The sequence below is a fragment of the Gymnodraco acuticeps genome, unplaced genomic scaffold (assembly GCF_902827175.1).
Source record: "Gymnodraco acuticeps unplaced genomic scaffold, fGymAcu1.1, whole genome shotgun sequence".
Classification (NCBI taxonomy): domain Eukaryota; kingdom Metazoa; phylum Chordata; class Actinopteri; order Perciformes; family Bathydraconidae; genus Gymnodraco; species Gymnodraco acuticeps.
The window spans coordinates 956,482-968,704 of record NW_022990172.1 but is presented as its reverse complement, the minus strand read 5'-3'; the positions used below and the strand labels follow the sequence as shown (position 1 = coordinate 968,704).

Below are 12,223 nucleotides of genomic sequence, written 5' to 3'. Positions count from 1 at the left end.
TTCCTGCTCCTGTCCAGGAGCCGTTCTCTGGAACTCGTCTGGCTTTTGGAGGTCCACGGGGCCTCCAAACGGCTCCTAAAAGGAGGAGTCGCAAGTCCAGGCTAGCAGCCCGAGCCCCAAGAGCCATGGTTCCGGCCCCAGTACTGGCCCCTACAGCCATGGTTCCAGCCCCAGTTCTGGTCCCAGCAGCCATGGTTCCGGCCCCAGTTCTGGCCCCAGCAGCCATGGTTCCAGCCTCAGTCCTGGCCCCAGCAGCCATGGTTCCGGCCCCAGTTCTGGCCCCAGCAGCCATGGTTCGGGCCCCAGCAGCCATGGCTCGGGCCCCAGCAGCCATGGTTCGGGCCCTAGTTCTGGCCCCGGCAGCCATGGTCCCGGCCCCAGTTCCGGCCCCAGCGGCCATGGTTCCAGACCTAGCTCTGGCCCCAGCTGCCATAGTCCCATCTCTAGTCCCATCTCTGGTCCCTTCTCTAGTCTCTTCTCAAGTCCCAACTCTAGTCCCATCTCAAGTTCCCTCTCGAGTCTCCTCTCCAGTTTCTTCTCAAGTCCCCTCTCAAGTTCCCTCTCCAGTGTCCTCTCAAGTCCCCTCTCAAGTCACCTCTCAAGTCTCTTCTCGAGTTCCCTCTCAAGTCATCTCTTGAGTTCCCTCTCAAGTTCCCTCTCTAGTCACCTCTCGAGTCCTCTCTCAAGCCCCCTCTCGAGTTCCCTCTCGAGTCCCCTCTCCAGTCCCTACTCTAGTTCCTACTCAAGTCCCAACTCAAGTCCCTACTGAAGTGCCGTTGGAGGTTCCGCTGGGGGTCCTGCCAGCTCCATGTCCAGTCCCGTTGGAGGTCCTGCCGACTATTCTCCTGCCGGGGGTCCTGCCAATCCTATGTCCTGTCCCGTTGGGGGTCCCGCCGACTACTCTTCTGCCGGGGGTCCTGCTAACCCTATGTCCTGTGCCGTTGGAGGTTCCGCTGGGGGTCCTGCCAGCTCCATGTCCAGTCCAGTTGGAAGTCCCGCCGACTACTCTCCTGCCGGGGGTCCTGCCAATCCTATGTCCTGTTCCTCTGGGGGTCCCGCCGACAACTCTTCTGCCCGGGGTCCTGCCAACCCCTTGTCCTGTTCCGTTGGAGGCCCCGCCATCACCTGTCTCGCCGGGGGTCCTGCCAACTCCTGGTCCTCTTCCGTGGGGGATCCTGTCGAAGCCTGTCCCACCGGTTCCTGTTCGGGCTCGAGCCCGGCCCCCTGAGAGCCGCGGGCTTCGCCCTTGAGCCCGGCCCCCTGAGAGCCGCGGTCTTCGCCCTCGAGCCCGGCCCCCTGAGTGCCGCAGTCTTCGCCCTCGGGCCGGGCCCCCTGACTCTTCCTGCCGCGGTCCTCGCCCTCGGGCCCGGCCCCCTGAGTTTGCCCGCTGTGGCCTTCGCCCCACCATGGACTCTGCCTTGCCCCCGGGCCGTCTGCCCGAGACCCCCACCTTGGACTCTGCCTTGCCCCCGGGCCATCTGCCCGAGACCCCCACCTTGGACTCTGCCTTGCCCCCGGGCCGTCCGCCCGAGTCCCCCTTCTCGGCTTCTGCCTTGCCCCCGGGCCGTCCGCCCGAGATCCCTTCCGGGTCCTCCGCTGTGCTCCTTGGCTGTCAGCCCAAGACCCGTCCTTCAGACCCCCTCCACCCACCCTGGTGGCCCTAGTTTGTCTTTTTTGTGTTTTGGTGTGGCCACATTTGTTACTAAATCACAATTGGGTCATTTATTATGATTTAGCTACATGTTAGAACACATTTCCTCTGCCTTGTAGTGAAAGCTTGATGTGGTTTGTGTCAGTTACACAGGATGTGGGAGTTTTGCTCCACCACTGTGTCAAAATGCATCTGTACAGCTTTCTAAGAACTGGACTGGTGTGTCTATGACTCATTATGGACTGGTGGGGATGAATCTGTTGTGTTTCTGCTGTCAGGAAGTGTTCAAATGTATTATATGATAAGATAATACTTTAATGATCAAGTCTGAAATTTGACTTGCATCACAGCAGCTCCATGTGTAAAATAGATAGACAAATATCAAGAAACAATACATGAAAAACAAACAACAAATGTTTAACATAACAGCACAATCACTGAGAGAAAACATGCTCAAAGACCCTTTACAGTAGCTCTGTATTTACTGTGAGGGTTGACTGATTCACAAAGCAGTGCTTCAGTCTGACTTTATTGAATCGTGGGACCCTGTATCTCCGATTAGATGGTAGTTCATATTCGCTGTTCAGAACGTGGTTTTGACCCGAGATGATGTCGTTGGACAGCCTTATTAGGTTGTTATGATAGGCTGAGTCGTAAAGTCTCTGACAGGGTTGACCAACAATCTGAGCAGATTGGAGCAGTTTTGATTTTAAAGCTGTTGACATTGCAGTGCTGTAGAATAGACAAAATCACGGATGTAAAGAACAACAGTTATGAGTGCTATTCTAGCGATGTTAATCCATGTCTCTCCTTTTGTGTTTCCTCAGACTTGCGGCGGATGACGGCAGGTTTCATGGGCATGGCGGTGGCCATCATCCTGTTCGGCTGGACCATCGGAGTGCTGGGCTGCTGCTGGGATAGAGGCCTCATGCAGTATGTGGCCGGCCTCCTCTTCCTCATGGGGGGTGAGTCACACTCTGGAGAGGTCGTAAACTGACTAGCTACGCTTATGCTACGCTAGGCTAACCCCTTTCCTATGTTAGCTCCGTGCTTTTGCGACCATTAGAAATGCTCAAACGATTACACAATTCCTGTGACAAGTTGGAAAGAAAATATAATTCTAATGTGGGAAAGTGTAGTAATTTCAGTGAGCATATCCAGCCACTGCATCCCTCAAGCACACACACACACACACACACACACACACACACACACACACACACACACACACACACGCGCAACCCTGTGTGTCCTAGTTTCTGGCAGTGGACAGTCAGTAGTAGCCTCACACACACATTGACATGCTGTGTGCTGGCAGAAGGCGACTGCACACTCAATTATGATGGGCTGTGGATTAGTGTTGTGCCCTACAGTTGTATAATGAACAGGCAATTAAAAAGTCAATTATTTTGCTTGGCAATAAAGGCACAAGAAATAGCCTGGGTCAGTCTGCAGTGGCCAAATCACTGCAAAGCTGCCCGAAGGGTCACAGCTCTCCCAAAATGAGGCCAAATGTAGCGCTGTATCTCCAAATGCTCCTACTAAACCCATTCCAAAGTAATAAATACATTCAGATGGGATAAAGTGGACTGATTACTAAATCGTTTTGCAATTTGAAAAGTAAGAGATGTCAGCGGTTTGGTGGCATGTTCTCCTTGAGATCTCTTGGGTTTTTGCCAAGAGTTAAGTGTAGCAGAGAGAAATTGGTCCACAATGTAACGCAGATCATAAATACCTTCAAGGAGAGAAGTGCAAGTGTGCACCATCGTTCTCATTAGCATTAACTATGGTATGCTTTTCACCAATTACATTTTCGGCAATAAACCACCATTTTTTGTGTTTAGTGGAAGATACATATCCATATATCTTTGTTTAATATGCATGAGGTCAACACTGACTTAAAATCACAAGCTGGCATGTGTTGACGTCCTCAATATTGAACCATATCAACATATTTTCCCATGGATCATTGAAGGATGTGACCTTGCACTAGATAACGAATAGATGCCAGGGTTGTCACAGATTGGGTTTAATTTAATTACATTACATTACATTGCATTTAGCTGACGCTTTTATCCAAAGCGACTTACAATAAGTACATTCGACCAGGAAGACACAACCTTGAAGAAAACAGAATCATATAAGTACATCAGGTTTCATAGAGCCAAACATTTCAAGTGCTACTCAACTGGCTTTAGATAAGCCAGTCCTTTATTAGTATATAAGTGCTTTGTTAATAATTCTATCGCTCGAAGTGGAGTCGAAAGAGATGAGTTTTCAGTCTGCGCCGGAAGATGTGCAAGCTATCTGCTGTCCTGATGTCAATGGGGAGCTCATTCCACCATCTTGGAGCCAGGATAGCAAACCCACGTGTTTTTGCTGATGGGAACTTGGGTCCCCCTCGCAGCGTAGTGCACGCGCTGGGGTGTACAGTTTAACCATGTCCTGGATGTACGAAGGGCCCGATCCATTCGCAGCATGGTAAGCAAGTACCAGTGTCTTGAAGTGGATTCTAGCAGTTACCGGAAGCCAGTGAAGGGAGCGGAGGAGCGGAGTGGTGTGGGAAAATTTAGGAAGGTTGAAGACCAGACGAGCCGCTGCATTCTGGGTGAGCTGCAGAGGTCGGATGGCACATGCAGGTAGACCAGCCAGGAGGGAGTTGCAGTAGTCTAGGCGTGAGATGACGAGAGCCTGGACCAGAACCTGAGTCGCTTTCTGAGTCAGCTGGGGACGTATCTTCCTGATGTTGTAAAGCGTGTATCTGCAGCAACGGGTTGTAGCAGCGATGTTTGAAGTGAAGGACAGGTTGTTATCTAGGGTCACACCCAGATTCCTTGCAGTCTGAGTCGGGGAAACAACAGAGGTGCTAATGTTGATTGTTAGGTCAAGAGTGGGACAATCTTTTCCCGGAAGGAAAAGCAGCTCAGTCTTGTCAAGGTTGAGCTTGAGGTGATGAGCAGACATCCACTGAGAGATGTCAGCTAGACAAGCAGAGATGCGTGCGACGACCTGGGTCTCTGAGCGGGGAAAGGACAGAATTAATTGGGTGTCGTCAGCGTAGCAGTGGTATGAAAAACCATGCGGGCTAATGACTGATCCGAGCGAGTTTGTGTACAGGGAGAAGAGGAGGGGACCAAGAACAGAGCCCTGAGGGACCCCTGTAGTTAATTGACAAGGGTCGGACTCAGACCCTCTCCAAGTTACCCTGTAGGTACGGTCTTTGAGGTATGAGGTGATCAGGGAAAGTGCAGAGCCTGAAACTCCAAGTTTTTGGAGAGTGCGAAGGAGGATCTGATGATTCACCGTGTCGAATGCAGCAGACAGGTCCAACAGGATGATGACAGAGGAGAGGGATGCTGTTTTGGCAGTGTGCAGTTCCTCCGTGACAGCAATGAGAGCAGTTTCTGTGGAGTGACCTGCCTTGAAACCAGACTGGTGCGGATCCAGAAGGTTGTTCTGATGGAGATAACAGGAGAGTTGTTTAAAGACAGCGCATTCAAGTGTTCTAGACAGGAACGGGAGTAGAGAGACAGGCCTGTAGTTTATAACATCAGACGGGTTGAGAGTGGGTTTCTTGAGACTGTTTGGAAAGTGACCAGAAGTTAGAGAAGTGTTGATGAAATGGGAGAGAAACGGTAGAATGTCAGGAGCGATAGCCTGAAGTAGGTTTGAAGGGATGGGGTCCAGAGGACAAGTGGTAGGGCGGGCAGAGGTAATGAGGGTGAGAACCTCACAGGGTGGAGAAGATGGAAAATAGTTTTTTGGATGGAATTGGATATGGAAATGCTTTCTGACATGGCCAACATTTTATCTCACATGCCTTCCCAGATATATCATTCTGTCAAGGACAACATGAAACATGGCCACTATAAGCTAGTGAGAAAAAACAATAAAACCCTGTCCTAATGAATTAAAATCCAGCATCTTTCCTTTTTTCTCTTGTAGATGGGTTAAATATCGACAACTTTTCCACAACCTGTACTTCTGTCTCTGTTTACTGGTGGATTTCTGCCATGTCATAGGTGTATCCTATAACATTATCTGACAAAAGTACGCTTTTCGTAGCCAAACCGGTTGATAGTTTTGATGGTTTGCCAAAACGATTGACTGGAAACAGGACTCATTTGTCAGAGTCTTAAAGGTCACCTATTATGCAAAATCCACTTTTTCATGTCTTTTCTACATCATGTGTCCCCTCAAAGTTTCAGGAAAAAAGATTCGCTCACTTTTTTTCCTGATCCATTTATATAAAAACCTGTCTGAAAATGAGCTGATCAGATTTTTGCCACTTTATGATGACATAAAAAATGTTTTGGCATATGTAACCATTAGCCAATCACCAACCAAGGTACCCCCCCCCCCCCATAGATCAGATCAGAATACCTTTATTATTGTACTGTAACATTTGCATCGTTACAGCAGGAAAGAGCCACAGACAGCTTAATGTTACATATGTTAAAAAAAGTACTAAGTTATGATATAATAAAAAATATAATAAAAAAAATAAATCACCTGAATCTCCTCCTAGAGCACCATTGTGTTCTTTTTAACCAAATATCTCTCAGAGGGGCGTGGGGAGTGGCTCCTTATTTTCATCTAAATTAAAAGACAGAGAATCAGCACTTTTGAAACAGGGCTGAAACAGAGGGGTTTATGGGAAGCTACAATGATCTGTTTGGTATTTGGAGCCAAACACTTCAGAGACATGTTTTGTATATATCTGAGAGCTATAATAAATGGCTGAAAAACAGTATAATAGGGGACCTTTAATGTGTTCCTTCAACGTTCTGTTTTGTCTTTGCAGGAACGTTCTGCATCATCTCCCTCTGCACCTGCGTTGCCGGCATCAACTTCGAGCTCTCCCGTTACCCAAGGTACCTTTACGGCCTGCCTGATGACATCGGCCACGGCTACGGCTGGTCCATGTTCTGCGCCTGGGGGGGTCTCGGCCTCACCCTCATCGCTGGCTTCTTCTGCACCCTGGCTCCTTCTGTCCAGCCCATTCCCCGATCCACCTGCCCCAAATCCAGACAGGAGAACGGCACCGTCTGCTAAAGCTGACAGCGTTTTCGACGCCGATAACAAACAGAGAAACTGTTCCACATCTTCATCCTTCCACTCATCTCCAGTCTTTCCTGGTTACAGATTTCTTTTTTTATTTGTGTGTGTGTGTGTGTGTGTGTGTGTGTTGGGTGTCTTGATGATTTTGAAATTAACAGAAAAAACACTGAAGAACTAAAGAAATATTATCAAAAATGTGAAGTTGTGCTTGTTTTGTTGTTGTGGAGCAGACACCGAAATGGACCTTGACCAAGAAAAAGGTTTCGAAGGGAGATATGTGGAGACAATGAAGGACTACATTTTGGATTGGTGATACCAAGAGGGGCTTTCGACCCCTGAAGGTGACGGACATTAGTGTTGAATCTGGGAACAGCTTCTATAAACTGGCCTACTGTGAGTGTGGAGAACTCAATAACTCAACAGTATTGGACGAAACAGTTTAAATTGTTAAGATCAAGTTTCTGTTGGATTTCTTGGAGCCTCCTTTGGGATAATTCACAAGGGAATGGACCAGACTTGAAACTATTTGACTTGCTTGGATCATGTTAAGTGGCCATCTGTTCGAGTATCTATGGTCCCTAAAATTGGGACATGCGAGCAGCGAGGAGACCCAGGACTTCCACTGTTGTACAGAATATTCTAGAGACAACCAGGAACCGTCATGTTGGACCATTTTCATTCCCGTGTAGGTGCATTTCATTCTGTCTGATGACCCCATCTGCCATTTAGCATTTTATACATGCATTCCTCTTTTATTCGACGTGTATTATCCTTTTTATCGAGCTCTCCATGTTGTGAACGAACTGAGTGTACGTTCGGAGCAAATGTTTTTCCATCGTAGTCATAGAGTGATCTGTGTGTATGAGTGTGTGTGTGTGTGTGTGTATGTGTGGGGAGGGGGTTTGTTTTGCAGTCTCTACAGAGGAAAGTTGTAAAAAAATGATCATAGTGACAAAGTGGAGCCCTGCCTTGGGGATGTATAAAGGCAGGAGCTTTGAAGAACAGAACGGCACAATGGAGAGATGTAGTATCCTGTTAAACCCAACTGACTTCTGCCTTGTCATCTTTTTCGGGAGATTCCCAGCACACATGGCAGATCAAGAAGAGTTTGTTTTAAAAGGGAGAAGCATATTCCACTCTCTGCTGCCCTGAGCAACTGTGGCAGGCTCGAGTAATCGCATCCGACGACGCTCCGCCTTTACTTCCTGGGAATGTGTGAAGCTCTGCTGTTTCTCTGAGTGTCTTTATTTTTCAGTATCAAAGTCCAGGGTTAAAAGTGTTCACCTTACCCAGCGAATACATTACATTACATTACATTACATTACATTACATTAAGCTGACGCTTTTGTCCAAAGCAACTTACAATAAGTACATTCGACCAGGAAGACACAACCTTGAAGAAAACAGAATCATATAAGTACATCAGGTTTACAGAATACATCTAGACTGAGTAAGAAAGTGTTCTGTATTAGCAAGATTCTTCAAGGCCTCAGCCCCCAATCACAAGTCAGAAATCAGAGTACACACTAACATGGGCTTGAATATTTGTATGTACATTAGGGATGATGATGATGATAATAATCAAATTCTCACCAGGACCAACTGGTTTAGATACGGGCATCCAGTCATTAGAACTATACAATACAGAAAGCAGTCAATGGGATCCTCCAATGGAACTATCGACTAAAAAGACAGTAGAGCTAACCCAAAAACAAAACTTCGATTTATTTTTTTGTTTTGCTTTTAGAATTCAACATTAACCATGTGTTTATAACAGTGACAGCTTTCACTATACTTTTTCAGCTTGTGGGTTCGTAACAACTGGAGGTGGCCATGATGTGGGTTGATAAAATGCGAAACGGTTGTTTACGGAAAATAATGCGTCAACATGTGTCACTAACCCTAACCCTAACAAACAACAACAATCAAGTCATCATATAATGTAATCCAGGGACTATCTGTCAATAAAATGAAATAAATAATCGAAGTTCAAAATAAAGTGGAGTTTTTGTGAGGCAGTACATTACATTTGTCAACATTGTGTGATGGATAACATATTTAGGGCCCAGTAGTTAACACTGCTTTGGTTGTCACTGTTTTTAATCTGTTGGTTAACATATTCAATGTAAACCACTAACCTTGCAGCTAAACCTCAACTAGAGACCAGGAAAATAGGATATGACAGTCAGTGTTTTTAATAGTAATGTCGTTGTTATCTGAAGACATCAAACAGGGTTTTTTTTTTTTTATCAGAGCTGTATTTTCCCATTATCTGGGGATACTCATGTTCTTTCATGTCTGTTTCATCATGGAAGCCTTCAAACAGGCCTCTTAGACGAGACCAGAGATCATAAACTGGGGTATATTCTTTGTCTTTTTTCACAATGCCTTTTTTTAACGTTTGGTATAAATATTTGGGATAATGCAAGTGGTCAAACTCAATGTCAGAACCATTAAGAGGAAGCTGGTAAGCACCCTGGCATGGATTTACAGTATGTTAGATGAACAGATTGAACCACGACTCACCCAAACAGCTGGACTCCCTTCCAGATGTCTACCAACACATCAGTCCAACAGCTGGGTCACTGACGACGAAGTTTAAGGACAGCGATACTTCAACTTCCATTGTAGACTGATGGTAAAAACTAGAATGATCTATCAACGTTTAACATCAGTAATGTGTCTGTTTAGTAAACATTAATACAATTGGAAGAAAAAAAAGAGGAAAATGTTCAACTGTGGAATGTAAAATCACAACAAAATAAATCTCATCGGTGTGTTTACTAAAACTGCTGGTTGTCGTGAATTAGTGAGAAAAAGTATTTGGTAAAATGTCATTCTACAGGGCAACAGGAAGAGTGTTCTCAACAAGAGCAGAGGATGGTTACCTTAAAGGTCACCTGTTATGTAAAATTCACTTTTCATGTTTCATGTCTTTTATACATAAACATGTGTCCCCTCTGTGTAAAGAGATTCGGAAAGTTTCAGGAAAAAAGATTCTCTCTCTTTACATTTATATAAAAACCTGTCGAACGAGCTGATCAGATTTTGGCCACTTTATGATGTCATAATGTTTTTTTGACTTGTGTAACCATTAGCCAATCACCAACCAAGGTAACCCCCGCCCACCTTATCACCTGCATCTCCTCCTAGAGCACCATTGTGTTCTTTTAAACCAAACATCTTGCAGAGGGGCGTGGCCTAGCAGCAGCTCATTACCATTTAAAGCTACAGACACAGAATCAGCCCTTTTGAAACAGGGCTGAAACAGAGGGGTTTATGGGATGCTACAATGATCTGTTTGGTATTTAGAGCCAAACAATTCAGAGACATGTTTTGTATATACCTGAAACCTATAATATGTTGTTATACATATTTTAATAGGGGACCTTTAATATTGCTTACTGGTTATATGGATACAAGTCTTTGGTATTTACTTATGTATATTATGTCCTAGAACAAAGCGTGAACATTGGTAAGCTTGTTTGGACCACAGACCCTATGTCAGGCTTCTTACCACATACACATTTAAATGTAACATTGATATTCAGCTGAGGGAAACCGGAAATGCTAAAATGCTAACTCCCCTAATTTCCCAGTTTATGACTCAATCCTGCAACCCTCTATAACGGCACAATATCAGTGCTTCTCCATTGAGGCAGGTCCAGGACCAGTTCAGAGCCAAAGCACATTCAAACCAGTTTTTCCCGTTTACACTTCAGAGGGGCCAACTCCGGCACCAAATCCAAGCCTCGCCAGCACATGGACCCAAGTGAATACAGCTAAAAGAAGAACATGTTGTAGAATTTTAGAAATGTGTTGGAGAAGTGCTGCTCAATCTTGCTTTGAGTTAGCTCAGACGCAGTAAGGCAATTTTGCGCTAATGGGGAATTGGAGAATTGGGGAAAATCCAACCTTCTCTTTCTGTCTTAACTTGGGACGTGACTGTAATATGTCCGGCCTGGAGGTTAATTCCACTACAAAGGAGGATAAATAAAGTCCAAATAACACACTTTTTATTTTCTCTTTTATTTAATATTTAGTTCTATGTTTCACTCCTCCGCTCTTCATTTAAGACATGATGGACATTGTGAAAACATGTTAGATTGAATCAGTGTTTTAAGCGTTCAGTATTGTTAAAGTTTTCTGGACCTTATGAAAAAAGGACGATTAATTTTGAAGCCTGATCTAAAAACGTTTTTTTTTTAAATGTTTTAAATAGAGCTCTTTACTTTGAGTTAAAGGTGGAGTCTGGAGAAAGATTGTTGATATTCTCCTTGGTCGTGTTAAGACTGTAGCGAATAGTTGGACGTTTCTTCCTTAACATTGACATTCTAATTATTATTATTATTATTAATAACCATGCTGAGAGTCCATTTAAGTTAGTGTTTGGTTCAGAAAGCCAGCGGTTTTTTTCAGAGCTCCCCGTCTTCTCTGTGTGACCACTCAGAGAGCTTTTTGTTGAACTTTTCTCTGTGCTCCACAGTGTCCTGGCTGCGATGTTTTCATCTGACAATATTCTGCTTCAGTTTGTTTTTCTTGGTTTTTAGTCGTGCAATAGCTACTTTTTCACTGAGGCCAAAACCGCTTGCTCTCCTGCTCCCACACAAGATGGAAGAAAGCACCTGTATTCACAAATTCTCAAAGCTATTGAAATCCTAAATATCATTTTTTAATGTGAAAAAGAATATCCTGTACAACCCTGGTTGCTCAGTCCAACTCACTTTCTTTGTTTTTATTCATGGAGGCAGGCCTATTTATAATCCAAGATGTGTTTTCAGCACACACTAAACTGAAAAAGTGTGTTGGATTAGAATCACAGACTCCACCTTTACATATGTAACAGCTGACACGTTCAACATATAAAGGCTAAGATCTCTCCTGTCTGAAGAAGTACAGATCACCTGACCTCAGAGCAGCAGTGACTGCCTTTAATGTCAGCAGTCCTGATGCAGCTGAGCTTTAAGCTGTCATGTGAATCTGGGACGAGGGTCTCTGCAGACGGCTGACAGGGGGAACCACAGACTGCTGACCCCATGGATGTGGCTGACCCTCGTCTGAGAAACTCCACTTCCTGTCCAGCTCCAGAGGCTCGGCTGATTCATCTCCCATGACACACGCGGGATTTCTACCCAGATACACACCTTTTGTTTTTGTAGCATGTGGAACAGATCCAAACCTATTTAGCGCCCACGTCTACAAGGACACACATTACAGTTCATGTTTTCAGAAACCCAAAGTAGGGTTAGGGTTACCTAAACTATTGTTTTTTAAATTTCTTGACATTCTTTAAATTTAAACTGTTGTCCCTTCCACTTTAGCAGTGTCTTTTCTCATAGTCAGTATCGTGTGGGAGAAAAATGATCGATGCAGCAGAACCACATCTTTTTAATTGCATTTCCGTCGTTAAATCCTGGCTCCTATTACCCACAATGCAACGTGACCACTGGCAGTTTATTCAGACGTGTTATGTTTCCACTATGATATATAGCTGGCATCTACTTTTAAAGT

General features: G+C 45.1%; 1 protein-coding gene across 2 annotated transcripts in view; it reads left to right on the top strand.

Moving 5' to 3' along the window:
* tmem178b (transmembrane protein 178B) overlaps window positions 1–8,624 on the top strand; it is a 92,271-nt gene extending 83,647 nt beyond the window's left edge. For both annotated transcript variants that reach the window (XM_034217698.1, XM_034217699.1), the window contains exons 4-5: window positions 2,479–2,616; window positions 6,456–8,624. In XM_034217698.1, coding sequence (XP_034073589.1) covers window positions 2,479–2,616; window positions 6,456–6,706 — 389 coding nt within the window. In that variant the 3' untranslated portion in view covers window positions 6,707–8,624. The remainder of the gene's footprint in view (window positions 1–2,478; window positions 2,617–6,455) is intronic.
* The last annotated feature ends 3,599 nt before the right edge of the window (window positions 8,625–12,223 follow it).